The 24,585-nt window shown below is 52.3% G+C and overlaps 1 protein-coding gene across 2 annotated transcripts in view; it reads right to left on the bottom strand.

The window, feature by feature from the left end:
* The window catches only part of ttll7 (tubulin tyrosine ligase-like family, member 7), a 375,815-nt gene that overhangs the window by 142,297 nt on the left and 208,933 nt on the right, over window positions 1–24,585 (bottom strand). For both annotated transcript variants that reach the window (XM_072510355.1, XM_072510356.1), the window contains exon 6: window positions 23,730–23,888. In XM_072510355.1, coding sequence (XP_072366456.1) covers window positions 23,730–23,888 — 159 coding nt within the window. The remainder of the gene's footprint in view (window positions 1–23,729; window positions 23,889–24,585) is intronic.

The raw sequence follows: 24,585 nt of genomic DNA, 5'->3' as shown, positions 1-24,585 counted from the left end.
CTGATCCCGGTGTGAACTGGGCGCCGCGGGGCCCGCGCACATGCGCGGTGGCTCCCTTCTCCGCGCCGGCCCCGACGCAACATGGCGTAGGGCTACAGGGGCCGGTGCGGAGGAAAGGAGGCCCCCAGCCCGAGAGGCCGGCCCGCCGATCGGTGGGCTCAGATCGCGGGCCAGGCCACAGCGGAGGCCCCCCCTCCCCCCCGCCCCCCGACAGGCCGCCCCCGGACCCTTCCACGCCGAGGTCACGCCGGCTAAGAGCAGGTTAGAACGGCGCCAGCGAGATTCGGGTTTTTCGGCACGGCTGCTCGGCCCATCCCGGGCGGAGAATCGGCGGGAGGGGGGGGGGGGGGGCCGTAGAGCGGCCCCCGGCCGGCGGTGCGCCAACCGCGCCGGCGCAACGGCGCCGATTCTCCGCTCTGCAGAGAATCGCGTCCTGACGTCGGGGCGACGTGGCGCGATTCGCGCCGATTCTCCGGCCCAGCCCCGGGCTGAGAGAATCCTGCCCCAGGTCTTTGGATCGGAGCTTAAACCTCCAACTTTGCAACTCAGGAGTAACAATCTTCCCCCCAGCTGAGCTTGGACAGCACACGGCGGCATGCGGGTGTCGAGATTTTTAAAGTAAATTGTGGAGAAGAATACCCGAACAGCGCAGTAAGCAGATCAGCATTCTGACGGTGAACAACAAAGTCACCCTTTGACTGTGACCTGCGTTGGAGAGCTGGAACGCAGGACAATTTCACACAGCCCTCCATTCATTCATTCACCTCATGCAACATCATGTTATTCCTTTAGTAAGGTTTCCTCCCACAGTCCAAAGATCTGCAGGTTAGGTGGATTGACCATGCTAAATTGCCCATTAGTATCCAGGGATATGCAGGTTAGGTGAAGGGGGTAGGGCTGGGTGGGGCAGGTGAGTGGACCAAGGTAGAGATTCTGGAGGGTGGGTGCAAACGCAATGGGCCAAATTGCCTCCCTCTGGCACTGTACGGATTCTATGACCTTCTATGATCTATGAAAAGCAACCGAAATTCCTGCCTCTGTAATATGTCCGCACTCTGTGTGAACAGAGACATATAATCCATAGAATCCCTGCAGTGCAGAAGGAGGCCGTTCAGCCCATCGAGTCTACACTGACCCTCTGAAAGAGCACCCTGCCTAGGCACCACTCCTCCCTGCAACCCCGTGACCGTTAGCTACGAGGAGACGTTGAATAAACTTGGTTTGTTCTCACTGGAACGAAGGAGGTTGAGGGGAGACCTGATAGAGGTCTATAAAATTATGAGGGGCATAGACAGAGTGGATAGTCAGAGGCTTTTCCCCAGGGTAGAGGGGTCCATTACTAGGGGGCATAGGTTTAAGGTGCGAGGGGCAAGGTTTAGAGGAGATATACGAGGTAAGTTTTTTACACAGAGGGTAGTGGGTGCCTGGAACTCGCTACCGGAGGAGGTGATGGAAGCAGGGACGATAGTGACATTTAAGGGGCATCTTGATAAATACATGAATAGGATGGGAATAGAGGGATACGGACACCGGGGGCGTCATTCTCCGACCCCCCGCCGGGTCGGAGAATGGCCGTTGGCCGCCGTGAATCCCGCCCCCGCCCCCGCCGAAGTCTCCGATACCGGAGATTGGGCGGGGGCGGGAATCGGGCCGCGCCGGTTGGCGGGACCCCCTGTTCAATTCTCCGGCCCGGATGGGCCGAAGTCCCGCCCAGAAATTGCCTGTCCCGCCGGCGTAAATCAAACCTGGTATTTACCGGCGGGACCAGGCGGCGTGGGCGGGCTCCGGGGTCCTGGGAGTGGGGTGCGGGGCGATCTGACCCCGGGGGGGTGCCCCCACGGTGGCCTGGCCCGCGATCGGGGCCCACCGATCCGCGGGCGGGCCTGTGCTGTAGGGGCACTCTTTCCCTTCCGCCTCTGCTACGGCCTCCACCATGGCGGAGGCGGAAGAGACTCTCCCCACTGCGCATGCGCAGGAAACTCAGCGGCCGCTGATGCTCCCGCGCATGCGCCGCATTTCCGCGCCAGCTGGAGGGGCAACAAACGCCATTTCCGCCAGCTGGCGGGGCGGAAATCCCTCCGACGTCGGCCTAGCCCCTCAATGTTGGGGCTAGGCCGCCAAAGATGCGGAGCATTCCGCACCTTTGGGCCGGCGCGATGCCCGTCTGATTGGCGCCGTTTTTGCCGCCAGTCGGCGGACATCGCGCCGTTGGGGGAGAATTTTGCCCCGGAAGTGTAGAAGATTTTAGTTTAGACGGACAGCATGGTCGGCGCAGGCTTGGAGGGCCGAAGGGCCTGTTCCTGTGCTGTACTTTTCTTTGTTCTTTGTTCTTTGTTCTTTGACCCCACCTAATGTACACATCTTTGGACACCGAGGGCAATATTTTAGAGTGGTCAATCTACCTAACCTGCGCAACCTTGGAGCACCCGGAGGAAACCCACGCTGACACGGAGAGAACGCGCAAACTCCACACAGTCACCCAAGGGCAGAATTAAGCAGGTCCCTTGTGCTGTGAGGCAGCAGTGCTAACCACAGCGCCACCGTGCTGCCCCTTCATTTGTCCTGAAACTTTCTTTGATACCAATGGTTTGCACCCCTGTCCGACTCCCGCAATTTAGCATTCTGTGTATACCTACTCTGTATCATTTCCATCTCTCTGGAAAATCTCTCAGACACCAAGGTAGAAAAGCCCAGGTTTCTCCAGTCCTTCCTCACAGGGCCGCTGCTGGGCACCTGCCTGACAGTCCCTCTGCACAGCCTCCAGTGCCTGAACACGTCTTTCCCGCTGCACGGCTGGAACTGGATGAAGTATGAAAGGTGCAGCTGAGCACAGCACCGTCGAGTTTGATCACAACTCCCTCTGACTTCTTCCCACCTCTCTGACCCTTGTATTCCCCTCCCAGGCCCTATTCCCACAGGCCTAAATTGACTCCCGGTCCAGCAGTGGCACAATTTCAATAATCCTCATCCTTGTCACAGGATCGCCGCAGTGCTGAAGAAGGCCAATCTGCCCATCGTGTCTGTGTTAACCCCCCAAATGAACAATTCGCCCATGTGTTGGGAAATTGGATTCATCGCTTTCACCTCGCCTATTTCTATTTAAAGTTTTGTTTGGGTGTCTTTCTGTCCTCCTGCCCATCGCAGGCACATGGTGCAGGATGATTCAGGGGAGTTTCCCCCAGCACCCATACGCGTCACACTCGAGTCTCAGAATGTCATCCGACCGTGGAAAGCATTTTGACCACCTGCTCCCGTCCACAACCCAACAGGGACGGATGGGCAGCAATCAGAAACGGAATCTAGATTGATTACGGTGTTCAAATCCCTGCATTCGCCTCGCCCCTCCCCCATCCCTGTAACCTCCTCCAGCTCCACCACCCTCACAGAAGACACTCCTCCAATTCTGGCCTCTTGCGTGTGCCCAATTTCCGTTACCGCACCATTGATGGCCACGCCTTCCGCTGCTTCGGCCCAGAGATGTGGAATTCCTACCCCAAACCTCCCTGGCTGCCCATCCTCCTTCAAGACCCTCGTTAAAATGTACCTCTTTGAAAGTTGTTGGTCACTTTTCTGAAAATCCAGACGGAATTCTCCGCCGTCGGGATGCTCTGCCCCTGCCGGCAGCGCATCCTGGCGGAGTGGGGTGGCTACTTTGGGAAATCCCATTGACAAGCGGCGGGAGCAGGGAATCCAGCGCTGGCGATCGGCACAGCGCCAAGAAACACGCGGCTTGGGAGTCAGAGATTTCAGCTCCTACCTACAGACTCAGTGTATTCGATGGCCACTCCTCTGAAGCACCTCTGGTCTTATTATGTTAAAGGCACGATATGAACGTATGTTGTTGTGTTGGCGCTGCACTGTGGCGTTCTGTTGGCCCTGTTGATTATTGCTCTTATAGGTGGGAGGTGCTTACAGATGATTGTATTAGGGCTAACCAGTCGCTATCCATTTTATTTCAAAGTCATTCACCAAACAATTGGAAAGCACCAGGACTCCAAGACACTGCAGTGGTTCAGAAGGTCCACCATCCAAGGACCTCCCAGAAATGCCGTCTGGCCAAGGTCGCCCATGCCTCAAGCACTACATAAAATGCAAACGCAACCTTCGCCTGTTCTTCAAAGCGAGCTTGTCGGGCTTGTCTGGAGAACCTGTGACCACGCACGGACTGGCCAGCGTTGGAAACGGAAATGGAAATCAAGGTGTGCTTCCGAGGTTGGGGTTTAAGCTGCATCGTTGGGTCATTCAGCCATTTAACTGAAGCGTCCTTGAGGGAAATCATGTGGCTCAGTAGGCGGTGCCTCTGAGCGCAAAGGAATAAAGTCCCCCTCCGAGGGCCCTTTATGTCGGCTGGGTTTTCCGGTCACGCTGAAGGCGACCCCTCCCTCCCTCCCCACATGGCGGGTTACCCGGCAACACGAGGAGGGAGCCACGCAAAATGGCGTAGATGCGGGCAGCACGGTGGCGCAGTGGGTTAGCCCTGTTGCCTCACGGCGCCGAGATCCCAGGTTTGAATCCCGGCCCTGGGTCACTGTCCGTGTGGAGTTTGCACGTTCTCCCCGTGTTTGCGTGGGTTTCGCCCTCACAACCCAAAGGTGTGCAGGCTAGGTAGATTGGTCACGCTAAATTGCCTCTTAATTGGAAAAAATTAATTGGGTACTCAAAATTTTTTAAAAATGGCGTAGATGTTGACTGGGCTGGAAGATCCCGCCAGCGGCCAATGGTGAGCCACCTCCACAGCCAGAAAATACGCCATGGGGGCAGTGGAAAATCCCACCCCAAGACTTGGTTGCCATGGAAGGAAGTTCATGATGCAGCCAAGCAGATTAATAATCCACATGCAAATCCATCCAACAAGCCCATGGTGAGCAGCAAGAGTTGGAAAGCTACCTAAAGTTACCAAATCAAACATGCTTCATGTGGAGGGCTGTTCAGCAAACTATAGCCACTTGTTCCTTTCTCAAAGAGAGAGATACCTAAATGGTCCCTCCTGACGGACCTCAGTCAGGATTTTCCATCCAGGATTTCCAGTAGCGGACATGGTGAGATATTGGCCGCCGGCGAGTTCTTCTGGTGACTCACCCGCCCCACCGCTGGGGAACCGGCTCCAAGCGGTCGACTTTGGCTGGACGGGACGATTCTGCCAGTGGGAGGAGCTGGAAAGTCCCACCCTGCGGGTAATTACAGACAGAAAACCGCTTGACGTTGGCACCAGTTGTCCAAAGCGGTAAGTGCTAAACTCTGCACCACGAAAATCCCGCAAACTGACGAGTGAAGGTTTCGCAGAGTTGAAAAGAAAAAGTAATTGAGTAATGTTCAGCTGCTCCCAGAGGCTGCAAGCATCCAGATGATGGTTCAGTGGGACATTAATATTGACAGAATGCTGCTGAAAGACAGCAAGCCCCAGTAACCGCAAGAAGACTGTTCCCCTGTCGTCTCTCAATAGCCTGGCAGTTATCCCAATGTGGAGAATGGCATTAATAAAACGGTTAATAAAATAGCCTAAAGTGTGAGATTTAAAAATGAGCAAAGTACGTTTGAAGGACGGCTGCAATTTTGCAACTGCAAAATAAAACATCACAGCTTTGTAGAAAATCCCATTTGCCTGTGCGACTTGCCACCGTCTAACTTCTGAATTCAATGCCTCTTCATTCGAATGATTTGTATGCCTGAATTGAAACATAGCGACAAAACAATGTTAGTTTATCGCAACTGAAAGAAAGGATAATTTCAATATTTTTTTTCAGACAAAGAAAAATGACTTTGACTGATCAGAAACAGACTGTGTTGTAAATGTGCCCACATGGATATCTTTTGTCCTTGAGGCAATCACTCTCTCGGGGTTGAGAATGACTTGCTTCCACTCTGGTTCGAAGGATTCTGCGATGCCTTCTAAATCCAATGAATGATCTGTAGACTCTGCCACAGGTGGGTTGGATGGATGAATTGTTTGGAGGTTGGTGACTCCCCAAGACACCTCAACTTTGCCCCTGCATATTACTGTCAGAACCTTCTCGTTCTGCTCAGCGCCTCCCCGAGTGAATCTTCTCCACGTTGGTCGGCAAACAGGCCAGGGACTCCCATGAGTCGGCGAGGATGTTTGATTTCTTCAGGGAAGATTGAAGGTCTTCCCTAAAGCGTTTCCAATGCCCTAGCTTAGGAGGAACTTCTTCTCCCAAAGGGTTGTGAATCTATGGAATTCCTTGCCCAGTGAAGCAGTTGAGGCTCCTTCATTAAATGTTTTTAAGATAAAGATAGATAGTTTTTTGAAGAAAAAAGGGATTGAGGGTTATGGTGTTCGGGCCGGAAAGTGGAGCTGAGTCCACAAAAGATCAGCCATGATCTCATTGAATGGCGGAGCAGGCTCGAGGGGCCAGATGGCCTACTCCTGCTCCTAGTTCTTATGTTCTTATGTCCTCCTGGGAATCACCTGCCGCGACCCATTTCCAAGTAGAGCAGTTGCTTTGGGAGTCTGGTGTCAGCCATGTGACGGACATGTCCCACCCAGTGGAGGGTTGGTTTGGAGTGATTAATGCCTTAATACTGGGTGTGTTGGCACGGGAGAAGAGCCTGCTGTTGGACCACCTGTCTTGCCATTGGATTTGGAGGATTTCGCGAAGGCACCACTGGTGGTACCTCTCCAGTGCTTTGATGGGGCCTGCTGTAGGTTGTACGAGAGTCCGAGGCATATAGGGTAGGCGAGGATCACAGCTGCCCGGTAAACCATGACTTTAGTCTCAGGATTAAAATCCTGGCCCCCCCGGTCCTCTTTTCCCCAGTCGACTTGGCACAGTGGAGGTGATGATGAATTCCAAATATACTCAGTAACCGAAGGGCTAAGGTTTGATCCATGTTCTGTTACTTTATCTCAGCCAATCCAACCCTGAAAGTGATTGGAGTCAACACACATTTTTCCTTTTGGGAAGCGAAAACTTAGGAAGAATGCTTGTCCAAGATCCCTACCGAGAGGTTCCTGCGGGACTGTGAAGACGCATGAACAGGGCAGGGACTCTGCGGGACTCTGGTGTTGACTTGCTCACCAACCCTCATTGTCGAGATTGAAAGAGAAACCAGGCAACAAGTGTGTGTGTGTGTGTAAATTATGGAAGTTGGAAGCAGAAGGCAAATGGGAAAGTGATCAACAACAGGAATTGGCTTTCATTTTGTCACTTTCTGACAAACGGAATTCCCTCCCTATTTTTCTGCCAACCTCCTCTTCTCCAGGGTCAGAGAATGTTGTCCTACAGACACCAGCTACCTTTCGGTCATCTGTTCAGGTGTTTATTCTTCACCAGGCACGCCAGTGACCATGAGTGGTGACACAGCCACACCTCATCCCTCTCTTTACCCAATCGGTATTGTACACATACTTGCCAATTCTTGCACCATTCGACGGTTTAACCCCAACACACTAAAACAAGAAGAAAAGAACAAAGTTGCATTCATGAGGCATCCTACATGTCCTCAGGAAGTCCCCAAGTGGTTCACGGCCAGTGAACTGTTTTTGAAGTACAGTCAGTCCTATCTGGTACATGAAGCTGCCAATCTGCGCAGGGCAAGATCCCCAAAACAAATAACCAGTTAGCCTGCTTTTGGTGCTAATATTTCAGGAGCACATGCTGCCCGAGGGCAATGGGTGAATTTTACAGCTCATCCTCAGCATCTGCTTGAGCTGAGAACTGGTCTCACTTTACTGTCTGATTCGAAAGACAGGGGGCGGGATTCTCCGACCCTCCCTCCCCCGCTGGGTGGGAGAATCGCCGGGGGTCGGCGTGGATCCCGCCCCCGCCGTCCTCCTAATTCTCCCGCCCCCCCAAAAACTGGCCCGGCGTGAGTCGCGCCGCCCGCCTCGGAGAATGGCGGGGTCCGGGACGACTCAATGGGTGCCGGGGCTGCCCGAATTCTCCAGCCCGTGGTGGCCGAAGTCCCGCCCGCCTGTAGGCGGCCCCGCCGGCGTAAATTGGAGTAGGTCCCTTACCGGCAGGACCTGTCGGCGCAGGGCGGGGTTCTTGGGTGGGGGGTCGGGGGGATCTGGCCCCAGGAGGTGCCCCCACAGTGGCCTGGCCCGCGGTCGGGGCCCACCGATGTCGTGGGGGCACTCTGCCCTTCCGCACCGGAGGCCGTGGTCCTCCACCATTCCCGGTGCGGAAGCGAATCCCTCTGCGCATGCGTGGGTATGACGCCAGCACGCGCTGGCGCTCCCGCGTATGTGCCAACTCGCGCCGGCCGGCGGAGGCCCTTTGGCACCGGTTGGCGTGGTGCCAAGCACTCCAGGAAGGGCCTACCCCCTGAAGGTACGGAGGATTCCGCACCTTTGGGGCGGCCCGACGCCGGAGTGGTTCCCGCCACTCCGTCCCACTGGGCCCTCCCGCGCCGCTGGGTTGGGGTGAATGCCGCCCAGGACCTCCAACAGTGCCGCACTCCCCTCAGTGCTACACTGACAAAGGTTTGGGGTTGTGTAGTAGGGTGCAAATGTGATAGCGATAAAGAATTAGGCGGGATGACGAGTAAAGGGTTAACATCAGCACCCTACATTAGGCTGATGTAATAATGAGGTCAGATCACATGACAGAGAATTACGTTGGTCTGGACGGAGCAGCTCCAATCTCGTAACTGTTTGCTGTGAATAAACAAAGAACAATACGGCACAGGAACAGATCCTCCGGCCCTCCGCGCCTGTACCGGTCATGATACCATCCTTTGTCAAAACCCTCAGCGCTTCCTTGTGCCGTTTCCCTCGATAAAACAATAATGGCCTCGGGAAATTATAGGTTCAAGCAACAGCAAGAAAAGACAATACCCAAAATCCTGTCTGGACTCCAACCAGGCAAAAAAACAGATTCATAGCTTTAAATCTTGAACCACTGCAGCCAACGTGGCATAGGTACACCACAATGTGGTGTTGTTAAGCTCCAGGTGTTTGACTCAGAGACAGTAAAGGAACACAGTATATTTCCAAGTCAGGATGGCGTGTGGCTTGGAGGGGGATGTCCAGGTGGTGGTGTTCCCATGCGCCTGCTACCCTTGTCCCTCTAGGAGGTAGAGGTCGTGGGTTTGGAAGCTGTTGTCAATGGACCCTTGGTGAGTTCCTGCAGTGCATCTTGTAGATGGTACAAATGGCTGCTACTGTTCGGCGATGGTGGAGGGGCTGAATGTTTGTGAATGGGGTACGAATCAAGCGGGGCTGCTTTGTCCTGGATGGTGTTGAGCTTCTTGAGTGTTGTTGGTGCAGTAATAATCAAGGCAAGTGAGGAGTATTCTACTACACTCCTGACTTGTACCTTGTAGATTGTGGACAGACTTTGGGAAGTCGGGAGGTGAGTTACTCACCGCAGGGTTCCCAGCCTCTGACCTGCACTTGCAGCCATAGTATTTATATGGCTAGTCCAGTTCAGGTTGTGGTCAGTAGTAACCCCCCAGGATGCTGATAGTGAGAGACTCAGCAATGGTAATGCCGTTGAATGAACAGAGACAATGGGGGGGGGGGGGGGGGGCGATTCTCCAAAATGGAGAAGTGTTCGCGGCGTGAAATGGGCACGGGGATGACCGATTCTGTTCCCCACAGGGGGCCAGAATGGCGCTGGAGCGGTTCACGCCGTTCCAGCCTCCCTTCCCGGTGCCAAACGGGCGCCGCGCCAACCCGCGCATGCGCGAGGCACTTCAGCACGCCGATCCCGACTCAACATGGCGTCGGTGTTCAGGGGAAAGTAGGCCCATGGGGGAGAGGCCGGCCCGCCGATCGATGGGCCCCGATCGCGGGCCAGACACCATCGGAGGCCCCTCCCGGGGATGGATCCCCTCTCCCCCCGCACAGGCCACCCCCCCACCCCCCCCCCCCGACCCTTCGCGCAGAGTTCCCACCGGCAAAGACCAGGGGTGAACGACGCCGGCGGGACTCTGTCGTATCCGCGCGGCCGCTCGACCCATCCGGGCCGGAGAATCGCTGACCTCGGCGATTCCAGCGGCCCGCGGCCGTAACCGCGTCAAACGCACCGCCGCAAATGGCGCTGATTCTGTGCTCCTCGGAGAATCGCGCGCCGCGTCGGGGTGTCGTGGCGCGGTCGCGCCGATTCTCCGGCCCGGGGCGGGGCTCGGAGAATCGCCAATACGTTTGGCTTCTCTCCTGTTGGGGATGGACAGTACCTGGCACTGGAGTGGTGCAAGTTTTATTTGCCAATTATCAGCCCAAGCCTGAGTGTAGTCCAGGTCTTGTTACATTTGGACATAGACCGCTTCAATGTCGGAGCAAATCATGCTGAACATTGTGCAAATCATCAGCCAACATCCCCATTGGGGAAGGAAGGAAGGTCATTGATGGAACAGCTGATAATAATTGGACCTAGGAATTCCTGCAGTGATGTCCTGCAGCTGAGATGATCGGCATCCCGACAACCACAAGCATCTTCCTTTGTGCTAGATACGATCCAACCGGTGAAGAGTATTCCGTTATTCCCATTAACTCCAGTTTTACGAGATTAAGGGTCCTTCCTGTTGATCCCCTTATTTCTCCTCTCTTCATTTTTTGCCGTTATCATTTTGATCCATGGATGTCTACTGGAAATGTATCTATAAGTCAACCAACAGAGAGAGTGAGGAATTCACAAAGTTGCAGCATAGCACATGGTGCTCGTTTTCGAGCAACAGAACTCAGACTTTGTGGCACCCAAGAGGTGGGGTGGGACTCCGTTCAATTGGTTGGCTGGTAGCCAACGAATTGGCCGAAAGGCCTCATGCTGCCCGGTAACAGGTGGTGATTAGACCCTACTCGAGTGGAATGATTTTCAGAGACCCAAGGAAAGCAGAGTTAAGACCTGGGCACATTGGAACAAGGATCTCTCTCTCTTTCTCTCTCCAGAAAGACTGTACGTGGATATATTTCTGAACCTACAGAGAACCTGAATGAATTATTCTACTGTAAAACCAATACTGGCTGCAATCCGGATCTGAAACCTTACTTTGAAGGAAGGTCTGCTCAAAGTTTGGGATTGTTCTCGCTGGAGTTCAGGAGAATGAGGGGGGGATCTCATAGAGACTTATAAAATTCTAACAGGACGAGACAGGGTAGATGCTGGGAAGATGATAACAATGGTGGGTGTGTCCAGAACCAGGGGTCACAGTCTGAGAATTCAGGGTAAACCATTTCGGACAGAGATAAGGAGACATTTCTTCACACAAAGGGTGGTGAGCCTGTGGAATTCATTACCACAGGAAGGAGTTGATGCTAGAATATTGAATATATTCAAGAGGCGGCTGGATATAGCACTTGGGGAGAATGGCATCAAAGGCTATGGGGAGAAAGCAGGATTAGGCTATTGAGTTGGATGATCAGCCATGATCGTGATGAATGGCGGAGCAGGCTCGAAGGGCCAAAGGCCTCCTCCTGCTCCTATCTTCCATGTATCTATGTAAAGAAAACCATCTGAAACAAAAACTCTTGTTACTTATTATTTTCACCCCTCTCCTCCCATCTGTATTTGTCTGTCTTTATTAGTGTCACAGGTAGGCTTACATTAACACTGCAATGAAGTTACTGTGAAAATCCCCTAGTCGCCACATTCCGGTGCCTGTTCGGGTACACAGAGGGAGAATTCAGAATGTCCAATTCACGTAACAAGCACGTCTTTCAGGACTTGTGGGAGGAAACCGGAGCACCCGGAGGAAACCCACGCAGACACGGGGAGAACGTGCAGACTCCGCACAGACAGTGGCACAAGTGTCACAACTGGGCAATTTCACTGACTTGCACGTCTTAATAGTTCCAGTGACTGGAGCCCTTAAGTAGCAACTTTCTGTCATTTTCCTCGTCTGTGCCGCGACTGGGATTCCCAGCAACGTATCAAGTGTGATCTTCCCGTCATTATCCAACCAGCAGATTCCCCTTGCTGCCAGTGAATTAGGTTTCCTGCCTGCAGTCTCAGGCTGCACAGCACCAGCTGCGGGCTCAATGGGTGGCAACTCCACTTCTGAGTCAGAAGCTGGATGGTTCACGTCCCGTGTCCGGTAGATGGAGTTCTAAGTACTGGCTGATACCCCAGTGCGAGACTGGGGGAGTGCCGCATTGTTGGAAACACTGCCTTTTGGAAGAGCAGTCGTGCACGGCCCAATTTTAGCCACTTGAGTAACATCTTAGACCCCACTTGGAGTCACTGTGAGCAGATCTGGTCACCCACATCTTCGGAAGGAAATATTGACCTGGGAGGGAGTACAACATTGGTTTACAAAAATGATATCTGGACTTCAGGGCTTAAGTTATGAGGAGAGATAATACGAGCCCTGTTTCCTCTAGAATTTAGAAGGTTAAGGGGTGATCTGATTAAAGTCTTCAAGATATTGACAGGAAAAGACAGGGTAGATAAAGATAAACTATTTCCACTGATTAAAGATTCTAGAACTAGGGGGCATAGTCTAAAAACTAGGGCTAGACAGAGACCTGTGTAGAAGCAAGCATGGAGTTAGCTCTTAGCTGGGTGAGAGTCTGTATATTGTACGTAGTTGTGTGTTGTCGATACACACGATGTTCAACCAAACAAGACCCAGAACCTCTTTGTGAGGCCTACTGAACGTAGAACATAACCATGCTATCATTTTCTATTTCCTCATGTGGCCAGAGGGCATGCCCACCCAACACCCACCTCCTGCGCAGCCGAATAGAGAATTCTGCTCCCTCTGAATGCCTTCCGGGCGAAGACCAGCAGAAGAATGCAAAAGTCAACTCATTTAAATATTTTGGAGGACTGGAAGGGTCACTGGCCGCATGCCACTAACATAGGAATCAATAACAAAGACAAATACATTCCATGCAGTTCAGTAAGTACTTACCCCAAGCTTACTGATTTATCAGGCTCTCTGAATTTCAGCCAAATTCAGATTGCCAACTGCATTCAGCTATCAGTTTGCAGTTCATTAAAGTCCGATTATGAAGTGCTGAGATTTTTGAAAGAATTGTGAGCCAATGGGAGATGCACTTGTTCACTGAGATGAGCCAGTTTTGTTCTAAGTATATTAGTTATACTTGAGGGCAGCACGGTAGCATAGTGATTAGCACTGTGGCTTCACAACGCCAGGGTCCCAGGTTCAATTCCCCGCTGGGTCACTGGCTGTGTGGAGTCCGCACGTTCTCCCCGTGTCTGCGTGGGTTTCCTCCAGGTGCTCCGGTTTCCCCCCACAGTCCAAAGACGTGCGGGTTAGATGGATTGGCCATGATAAATTGCCCTTCGTGTCCAAAAAGGTTAGAAGGGGTTATTGGGTTACGGGGATAGGGTGGAAGTGAGGCTTCATGGGTTGGTGCAGACTCGATGGGCCGAATGACCTCCTTCTGCACTGTATGTTCTATGTTCTTAGTTTAGGTTTTTTCCGACTACCATGTCCGGTGGTAATTCAGGGTAACGTGAAAGCACCTGTCAACACACCTACCTGCATTAAATAAACATAAAACGCTGGAAACGCTCAGCAGGTCAGGCAGCATCTGTGGATGCATGATTCACAGATAATCTCCTAAATCACCTGATCCGCCCGCCATGTGGGACAGATAAATTGACGGACCAGCGAAAGGTCTGTTGAACACAGGCGGGGATTTCTGGCCCTGGGGCGGGCGGGACTGGTACATCCACCCAACGTTTCAGGTTGACGAGCCGTGGTTCACGGGCCTGAAACATTGACCAGGATTTCCCGGACCTGCCTTGGGCAGGGCGTGGTCGGGGTTGGGACGGGAAAATTGTGGAGGGCCGTTAACCTGTCCGTGACAGCGCCGGCTGGTGTCAGGGCCGGGCCTGCTGAACACGCCCAGCATTTTCTTATTTTATTTCCGGAGTTTGTGCTTTAGTGCGTCAGGTTTGCTTCCTTGATTTTTAAAAAATTGAGTATATCTGCCAGTATATCTGCACTTAAACAAAGAGCATGGCTGCCCCCTGCCTTCCCACTCACTCTCATCCTGGTCCTCACAATTCAGGGGCCTGGGTTTGGTGTCCACCAGGCATCCACCCTTAGGTCCATTGAGGTCCTGAACTGGCCAATTAATGGACAGTTAAGGGTCTCATTGTCCCTCCACCGAAGTGACATACGCAGGTGGGGAAGGCAGAATGAAGGAGGCAAAGAGAGGAGGCTTGTTTCTTCACTATCTCAGGCTAAATGAGAGGATGGCAGCGTGGGTACAACTATTCCCCCCCCCCCCCCCCCACTGGTACCCTCCCACTTGTGCCATTCTCCTATTCTTTGAAACCCACTCACCCCCCCCCCCCCCCGCCCCCCTGCCCCCAACCCCCGATCCCTCACTGACCAAAAGACCCTGACTTACCTCAAAGTCTGGTCACCACGGATCTTCCTTACAAGCCAAGCAGTGGTCACCGCTGCATTCACACCTCTACTGGGACTACTCCAAGGGCAGGACTTCCTGAGGGGGGCGCGGGGGGCAGGACTCTTACACTTGCCTTGTTAAGGCCGCCCCCAGCGTATTATTGCTGAGGGGCAGCCCGTTTCAAAGTCTGAATGTTGCCGACTGACTTTGCGGGAGGAGGGGGAAGGCCCATAAGCTTTATCTCGAACTACGTTGGTCACGCTTCTGACCAATAGAATACTTCCATTGGCCGTACAGGCTTGAGGGACTGAATGTCTTATTTTTCTTCATATATTCTGATCGTGGCGTGCGTCTCTCCAGCGTTATAGGGCAGGGCGCCCGATAAATGTGGAGTTGCATGAACATCAAGTGCAGCAGCAATCGTTAACGTAATGACGACTATATCTGGAAGCCTTGAAGGAGAAATTGGAGTGGAAATCATCCTTCTCAATGTAACGCTTGCGCTGAGGTTAGTAAATCTCCGACCTCACGCAGGGAAGGTCAGTAACATCAGTCCAAATCACAGACGGATAATACTGTGCCTCAACTGTTGCCTGGAGGACAAAAAGGTCCCCCGCAGGAAGGGTCACAAGGCCTCAGGGCGAGTGGGGAGGAGATTGACGAGGATGGTGCCAGGTATGAGGGTTGTGTGGAGAGAATGGGGACGCTGGGATCGTTTTCCTCAGAGCAGAGAGAGGTAAAGGGAGATTTAATCGAGGTGCTCACAGTCAGGAAGGGTTTTGACAGAGTAAGTTAGGAGAAGGCTGACAGGAGGGTTGGTAACCGGAGGGACACAGATTCAAGGTGACTGACAAAAGAGGCAGAGGTGAGATATGAGGAGGATTCTTTTTTCACAATGACCGGTTATTTCTGGCTGCTCGGGCAGATTTGATGATAACTTTCCCAAGGGAGCTGGATAGATACCGAAATGGGAAGAATATGCAGGACTAGAGCGAGTAGGTGGGGGGAACAGGATTAGTCAGACTGCTCTTTCAAAGAGGCAGCAGAGACACAGTGGTCACTATCTATAGCTAGGGGGGAGTGGAAATGTCCAATTTTCACTATTAAGTGGGCAGCACGGTAGCACAGTGGATAGCACAGTTGCTTCACAGCTCCAGGATCCCAGGTTCGATTCCTGGCTTGGGTCACTGTCTGTGCGGAGTCTGCACATCCTCCCCGTGTGTGCGTGGGTTTCCTCTGGGTGCTCCGGTTTCCTCCCACAGTCCAAAGATGTGCAGGTTAGGTGGATTGGCCATGATAAATTGCCCTTAGTGTCCAAAATTGCCCTTAGTGTTGGGTGGGGTTACTGGGTTATGGGGATAGGGTGGAGGTGTTGACCTTGGGTCGGGTGCTCTTTCCAAGAGCCGGTGCAGACTCGATGGGCCGAATGGTCTCCTTCTGCACTGTAAATTCTATGTTACTAAGTGTTTATGTAAACTGTACACTGCTGTAAACAAAAACATGTTACACCTGATACACGTGAAGCCTCTGTCACGTTAATCTTCACAGCGGGCCTGCCTGCTCCCCCACCCCATCCCTATTGCTCTCTGTTCCCCCCCATCCCCTGCACCGCTGACAGTGCCCATCACCCTGGAATGATGTCACACAGACCATTGGAGGGCGGGACAGTGTGGTCAGGGAGGGAGCAGAGCGATGGGCGGGGGAGGGGATTGGGGCGGTAGGAGAGAAGTGGGGGGATTTGGGAGGGTTAGGTGGGAAATGAGGGGAATGGGGAACATAAAAACATAAGAACTAGGAGCAGGAGTCGGCCATCTGGACCCTCGAGCCTGCTTCACCATTCAATGAGATCATGGCTGATCTTTTGTGGACTCAGCTCCACTTTCCGGCCCGAACACCATAGGGTATGAGGGGAATGGGGTAGGGTGGGAAATGGGGAGGGGTGGGGGGATTGGCGGGGAAGGGGAGAAGGAGGGAAATGATTGGAGGGGGATTTGGGGGAGGAAAGGAGATGAGGGAGGAGGGGAGATTGGGGGGGGGTGCTGAGCCGATGAACGCAGCCTCGTCATATGAGAATCTGTAGACAATCAGGGCCTCCCTGCTCCTTCTGGTATGGCAGACCATTGTCACCAATTGTCCTCCATCCACTGGCTCCTATTCGGGCTCGTCCTCCTGCCCCTCCTGGTCCGCTTCCTCCCCCTCCTCACACACGGCTGCATGTCCCTCCTCCTTCTCCTCCTGCTGAGCCATGTTGTGGCGAGCACAGCAGACCACCACAGAGCGGGAGGTCCACTGGGGGGGTGTGTACTGCAATGCACCACCAGAGTGGGCCAGCATTGGAACCGCATTTTCCGCAGTCCAATGCACTGCTCAGTAATAGAACAGGTGGCTGCATGGGCCTCATTATACCGGGTCTCCACGTCGGTCTCAGCCCTTTGCACCTGTTGTCATTAACCATGACCTCAGTGGGTATACCTTTATCCCAAATGAGCCAACCCGCCATCCTGGGGTGGTCATCGAAGACACCGGGGATCTCCAAGTGGCCCAGGATGTAGCTACATGCACTCTCAATGGGTAGTGGACACTCCTGTGCATGATTCGGACGCGGTGGTTGCACGCGATCTGGACATTCAGGGAGTGGAACCCCCTCCCTGATGCCTCAGTGCTCACAGGGTGGCATGTGTGTCATCGATCGCCCGCTGGACCTGGGGCATCCCGACGATGGTGGAGAATCCTGCTGCCAGGGCACCTTAGTGGGCTTGGTCCAGGTTGAAGGTGATACAGTTGGATGCCTGGGCATACAGAGCATCCGTCACCTCCAGGGTGCACCTGTGGGTTGTAGATTGTGAAGTGCCACCCAGGTTCCCACTCGAGACCTGGAACAACTGGCATAAGAGTTGTGGGCTGTGGTGACCCTCACGGAGCGGGTGGCTTCCTCCTCCGTGAGGCGTCAAGTGCACGAGGCGGTGGCACAGGTGCCACACTGTCTCTGCTGAGACACAACCTTCTGCGGCACATGTTGTCCGTCAGCCCATTGAATGACAAACAGCACCTTGAGCCGTCGCTGGCCTCCCCCATCTGGGTCTCTCCTCAGCCTGATGGGCTTGCAAAACTTCAGGGTGTGCGGCAGCCCCCTGCGCACGGGGTGCTGCCTCCAGGCTGCATCGTGGCCTCTGCCTTCGACAGCGCCTGCCCGCCCCGGCAGCCACCAGCCTCTTCGCGATCGACACCAGCAAAATGGTTAGGACAGCACGGTGGCGCAGTGGGTTAGCACTGCGGCCTCACGGCGCCGAGGTCCCGGGTTCGATCCCGGCTCTGGGTCGCTGTCCGTGCGGAGTTTACACGTTCTCCCCGTGTTTGCGTGGGTTTCGCCCCCACAACCCAAAAATGTGCAGGGTAGGTGTGATTGGCCGCGCTAAATTGCCCCTTAATTGGAAAAAATTAATTGTGGAAAAAACGAAATAGCAAAATGGTTCGTGCCTGCCGCGAATCTCGATTTTGGCCTTTCATCCGGCGTGCCCCAATCCGCACCGGGCACAACATGGCGGTTAAATCGCACCCAACAATTTAATATTCTCTTCAATATGTGCCAAGCACACAAAACGACGGGGGATTGGCTGCACCAAAGAATAACAGAAGAGCTCATGCAGTCCCACCGCGTTTGGTCGCAAAGCACTTTGAGGAATGCTGATAATAAAAGGTGCAATATAAATGCAAATCTCTATTTCCGTAACTTCCTGAAAAGCCAACGTCCTGACACTGAAATCTTCAATTCGACTCCATTTTTACTCGATCTTTCTTGCGTGCAGAGTTCTGTGCGTTTTACACTGCCTGATGTTTTGTTGCTTGCAGGGAAGGCAATACTTTCCAATTCAGGAAATCGGTGTCAGCATCAAGCAGTGTTAGAGAATGAAGGTCCCTCTGCTGTCCAGTAGGTGCTGCTCGCTCTAAAGTGCAGCTCCAACAGAGCGGCCACTGCCATTGCAGTGTGAGATTTCTCTAGTTTGCGCGTCAGCTGCGGCCTGTCAGAGTGAGCTTGTCAACAGTCCCAAATTAAAGTTGATTTGGAGAGGCAGCTTTGCGTTGTCTGGGCCCCTCCGCCACTAGGAACTGAAGCAAGACCGCGAGAAGGCATCAATCGCCGACTTAGCCCAATTCTGTCCTCGCAGCAGAACCGATGTCGTGATGGAGCCGCCCTGTTTCCATCTTCATTTACTGCCCTCCTCCCTCCGCCCCCACTCCTTCAGCCACTAAACTAACCAATCTTAAATGCTGACGACACTTCTGCTGAAATCGGGAACTCCCAAAGTATGTTGGGGGCCGCAACAAATCAAACAAGCAAATTGCTTTCCCCCATTGTGGAACAAGCAAAGCCCTGTTAATGTTCGCAGCTCTGTCACAATGAAATGAAAAATGAAAATCGCTTATTGTCACGAGTAGGCTTCAATGAAGTTACTGTGAAAAGCCCCTAGTCACCACATTCCGGCGCCTGTTCAGGGAGGCTGTTACGGGAATTGAACCATGCTGCTGGCCTGCCTTGGTCTGCTTTCAAAGCCAGCGATTTAGCCCTGTGCTAAACAGCCCCAGTCTATAATAATCGCTTATTGTCACAAGTAGGCTTCAACGAAGTTACTGTGAAAAGCCCCTAGTCGCCACATTCCGGCGCCTGTTCGGGGAGGCCGGTACAGGAATTGAACCCGCGCTGCTGGCCTTGTTCTGCATTACAGGCCAGCTGTTTAGCCCAGTGTGCTAAACCAGCCCCAATGCATGGCAATCGACGAATTATCATTACTGAATCCCCCACTATCAACATCCTGGGGGCGGTACGGTGGCACAGTGGTTAGCACTGCTGCCCAACAGCGCCAGTGACCTGGGTTCAATTACAACCTCCGGCATGGGTGGAGACTGCGCGTTCTCCCCGTGTCTGCGTGGGTTTCCTACGGGTGCTCCGGTTTCCTCTCAGTCCAAAGACGTGCAGATTAGGTGGATTGGCCCTTAGTGTCCAGACGTTGCCGAAATTGCCCAAAGGTTAGGTGGGGTATGGGGTTCCAGGCATAGGTCGGGGGAGTGAGCCTGGGTGGGGTGCTCTTTCAGGGGGTCGGTGGACCAAATGGTCTCCAATCTGCACTGCAGAAGGAGGTTCTATGATTGACCAGCAGCTGAACTGGACTAGCCATATAAATACAATGGCTACAAGAGCAAGGAATCCTGGGGTGAGTAACTCAAGTCCTGACTCACCGAAACCTGTCCACCATCTACAAGGCACAAGTCAGGAGTGTAATGGGATACTCTCCACTTGCCTGGATGAGTGCAGCTCCTACAACACTAAGAGGGTCGACACCATCCAAGACAAAGCAGCCCCGCTTGATTGGTATCTCTCCCAAAAATATTCACTCCCTCCATTACCAAAGAACAATGGCTGCTGGGTGTACCATCTACAAGATGCCACTGGAGGAACTCAACAAGACTCCTTAGGCAGCACCTTCCAAACCCACGACCACTACCATCTAGAAGGACAAGAGCAGCAGATACCTGGGAACCCCACCACCTGCAGGTTTCTCACCAAGTGACTCATCACCCTGACGTGGAAATATATCGCCGTTCCTTCACTGTCGCTGGGTCAAAATCCTGGAACTCCCTCCCTAACAGCACTGTGGGTGTACCTACACCACATGGACTGCAGTGCTTCAAGGAGGCAGATCAACACCACCTTCTCAGGGGCAATTAGGGATGGTCAATAAATGCCGGCCTAGCCAGTGACTCCCACAACCCGTAAATTAATTTTAAAAATTCTAGAGTCCGTGGCAGAATTGTGGGTTTGAACTTATAAGCGAGCAACATAGACTCATAACGCAGAACATGAGGATCAGAGAATTCTGGCCAAAACCTCTTCTTAAAACAATTTCAAGCAAGATATACCTACCAATTTAGAACAAAGAACAATACAGCACAGGCACAGGCCCTTCGGCCCTCCAAGCCAGCGCCGACCAGGGTACCTGCCGAATCTAAAACCGTCTGCACTTATCCGTATCCTTCCATTCCCACCCTATTCATAAATTTGTCTAGATGCCCCTCAGGTGCCGCTATCGTACCTGCTCCCACCACCTCCCCAGGCAACACTTTCCATATATTAATCACCGTCTGTATAAAAAACTTGCCTCGCACATCAGTTCTAAACTTTTCCCCACACACTTTAAACCTATGTCCCCTTGTACGTGACCCTCCTACCCGAGGAAAGAGCATCTGACTATCCACTCTGTCCATGCCACTCATAATCTTGAAGATCTCTATCAGGCCGCCTCTCAACCTCCGTCGTTCCAGTGAGAACAGATTGAGTTTATCTAACCTCTCCTCGTAGCTCATGCCCTCCGTACCAGGCAACATCCTAGTAAACCGCTTCTGTACCCTCTCCAAAGCCTCCGCATCCTTCTGGTAGTGTGGCGAGCAGAATTGTACACAATATTCCAAATGAGGCCTAACTAAGGTTCTGTACAGCTGCAGCATGACTTGCCAATTTTTATATTCAATACCCCGACCAATGAAGGCCAGCATGCCGAGGCCTTCTTGACCAACTTATCCACATGCGTTGCCACTTTCAGTGATCGGTGGACATGCACGCCCAGATCTCTCTGCCTGTCAGTACTCGCAAGAGTTCTACCATTTATTGTGTAATTCCTACATGCATTGGACCTTCCAAAGTGCGTTATCTCACACTTGTCCGGATTAAACTCCATCTGCCTTCTACTTACAGCATGACATAGCACAGAAGGCCCTTCGGCCCATTGCGCCTGTGTCTGTTCCTTGGTAGAGCTATCCATTTAGTCCTGCCCCACTACCTCCCCGCCACACCCCTCCCACCCCACTCCTTACCCTGCACATGGTTCCCTTTCCGGTTTCGACCCAGTTCCCTTTGGGATCATATTCTGGGAACTGGGTCAGGATTTCAGGCTGCAATTTACCAGATAAATTCGGTCAGGTTGAGGATATTTGGAATTCTCTGCCGTAGAGAGCCATAGTTGCTCAGTCATTGGCTACATTGAAGTCACAACCAGACGGATGGATATGACGGGAATTGAATGATATGGAGTCTACCCTGATGTGTTAGGCAGGTAGGTTTGACGTGGACTGCACTCGATGCAGGGAAGCTAGAAACAGATGTTTAACACTGGAGAAAATCCAACACTGTTTTATTCAACGATAGAACTGATATACATATTCAGATGTGGGTCGACACTATACTGATCTGACTAGTGACCTTGTAGTAGCCTGACCAGACTTACTAGCTACCGCATGGTGTTTGCACTGTGCTAGCTCGTGGAGTCTGACTGTCTCAGTGGCTGGGTCCCGAGAGAGCGGGAAACCTAGTGCCCTCTGGCTTTATAGTGGTGGTGTCCTATCTGGTGATTGGCTGCACTGTGCTGTGTGCTTACTGGTCGTCCTGTGTGTCAATCACTGCCTGTCTGCATCTCATTATATACATGAGTGGGTATTATGACATACCCTACAGGAACATGGAGCTGCGGCCGATCAGTCACCATGGCGGAGCAGGTCTGAAGGGCTGAATGGCAAAGTCCAGCTTCAGTTTCTTATCGGTTATGCTCTAGATTCAGGTGAGCAACCCACTCGATCCATTCCCACCCATAGAAACGCTGAAACGTTTGCCCACGGAATCCAGTATTTCAGAAATGGCACATGCGGCAAACGCAGCACGTGAGGAAATGTACTGGCAACACTTTGTAAAAAATCTCCACTTAAAGCAGAGCAAAGGAAAAGTGTTGAGAGGAACGCTCGGCACAAAAGCTGTCGGAAGTCATGGAAACCAGGGCTGGAATTCCCCGCTTGTCGTGATTCACCTTTCCCGCCGGCGTCACACCTTCGCCCGCAGGTTTCCCAGAGGCGTGGGGCGGCTTCAGTGGGGAATCCCATTGACAAGCGCCGTGAGTATAGAATTCCACCACCAGTGAACGCTGCATCGTCGATAAACGCGCGTCTGGGAGACCGGATCTCGTATCTGTCACAGTCGATAAAGGTTATCACAGCCACTGCCTGGTGTCATAATGGGGTGCTGCTAAATCCCCCCCCCCCCCCCGCCAAACCTCCCCCTGTAAAGTGGGCTCACCTAGCCTGCCATTCTGGTCTGCATGCTAACCAGCACCAACACCATTCGACCATCCCTCTGTACGCACTAAATTACATTTAACTTCCAACCCAACCATTTTCACACTTTCATCCCCGTGTCACATTTCTCCCATGGCTGCAACAATCCTCGTCTCGGTAACCTCCTCCAGCCCTACAATCCTCCAAAATCTCCGTACCCCTTCAATTTAGCCCTCCTTCGCACCCCGGGTTTTCATCACCCCCACCGTGAGCCACGCCTTCAGCTGCCGAGGGCCCCAAGCTATGGAATTACCCGGCCAAACCTCTCCACCTCTCTCTGGCTCTCTTTTTCCTGCTTCAGGATGTACGTTAATACCTACCTCTTTGACCAGGCTTTTGCTCACCCTCGGCTATATCTCCTTGTGTGACCTGGTGTCATGTGAGAGTACCTTTAAGAAATGGGTGTTTATAAATGGGTGTGTATATAAATATCTGTAGTGAGAGAACCTTTAAGAAATGGGTGTTGATTACTGCAGTGATGTCAGAGAGTGGGTGGAGCTGGGCTGTCTGTCAGCTTTTTACTTTCGTTTCAGGCTGTTTGCTGTTTTAGATTCGTTTTCAGAGCTGGATAACTGCAGTCACAGCCAGAAGGTGTATTAGAGTCTCCCTCTGTAATCTAAAGACTGCGTAAATCGATCCTTTGGTGATTTAAAACTAATAAATGCTCTTAGTAGTGACTTTAACCTGATGTGCTTCTGCTGAAAGTTTTTTTTTAAAGTCTTCTGGATGTTAAGAGGACATCTTAAGAATTACTTAGTGTTGTATTCTTTGGGGGTTGTATTTGAATTAATGGTTGTTAAGATGTTCACTGTATGTTTTAAAAAGGTTAACTTGAGTTCATAGAATAAACATTGTTTTGCTTTAAAAAATACTTTTCCATTTCTGCTGTACCACACCTATAGAGTGGGCCGTGTGCTCCCCATGCCACAATCTAGTAAAAGTTGTGGGTCAGGTGAACTCCATGATACACTTTGGGGTTCTCTAAACCCTGGCCCATTACAAATGGCATCTAATTTAGTTTGATAACTGGTCAAGGATGCTTGAGGCCTCTGGGAGCATATGCATTGCATCCATTCTGACCCTGTGTAAAGAAATCCTCTCTCATCAGTTAAAGAAAAATGCGGCAAGACAAATATCGCCCCCACATGCTCGGATTCTCACAGCACTCTACAGCTTGTTCATGGCACGGTTGAAATGGTGCCAGTTGCTGACCCCTAGACGCACTGGGGGACAGGGTTGGGAGGGCAAAGGGGCGATAGGCTCCAGGAGAAAAGGCTTAACATACCCATGACCCATTGCTCCATTGGCTGGCTTGACGATAAAGGTCTTCTGCCGACGCTTCTTTCGCAGCTCCTTCACGCAGGTCTGAAACTGGGTGTACTCTGCGGGGAAGATCCAGGTCCTGGGGGTGAAGCAGTATTCCTGAGACTGACTCTTGAGCATCCTGAAAGATGAAGAAGATTAATAAAGGAAGGAGTCCTGTGGAGCTGAGGGCTTGAAGCTGAAAGCTTGTAAGTCCATGGGAGCATTTTCAACAGAAATCAAAAGAAAATCAACCAAGTCAGGAAAACAGGTGGCCTCTTTCCAACAGAAAGGACAATTCACCTCCTATCTACTGAAACACCATGCAGTGGATTTGTGCAAAATGTATCTATACAAGTACAGGGATCTGCCTGGTTCCCATTATTCATTTCAATAGAGGCAGATCTTCCCATACAGGCTGGCTGCTGTTCCAGCCACCATTGACAATGTCACGGTTTGCTTGACGACGTACCATTATTGTGTAAGGTTGTTTTAAGTCACAGGCCATTTAAGTGGGCAATGGCAGCGTGCGACTGACCCAGGTTCCATCCTTATCCTGTCCTTTGAGGGTTAAGGGCCCTCAGTCCAGGAAATGGCAAGCTGCGCAGGAAGCAGTATTGTTGGCTTTGCTTTATTCTTCCGTGCAAGGGACGTGGGCGTTACTGTCTGGGCCAGCACTTACCACCCATCCCTAATAACTGTTATGGGCCAGGGTTTAGAAAACGCCAAAGTGTATCATGGAGTTCACCTGACCCACGATTTTTAATAGATTATGGTACGGGGAGCACAAGGGCCCACTCTACAGGTGTGATGCAACAGAGATCTAAAGCACTTTTAAA

The sequence above is a fragment of the Scyliorhinus torazame genome, chromosome 7 (assembly GCF_047496885.1).
Source record: "Scyliorhinus torazame isolate Kashiwa2021f chromosome 7, sScyTor2.1, whole genome shotgun sequence".
Lineage (NCBI taxonomy): Eukaryota > Metazoa > Chordata > Chondrichthyes > Carcharhiniformes > Scyliorhinidae > Scyliorhinus > Scyliorhinus torazame.
The sequence above is the reverse complement of the archived record's forward strand: the minus strand, read 5'-3'. Positions and strand labels throughout refer to the sequence as shown.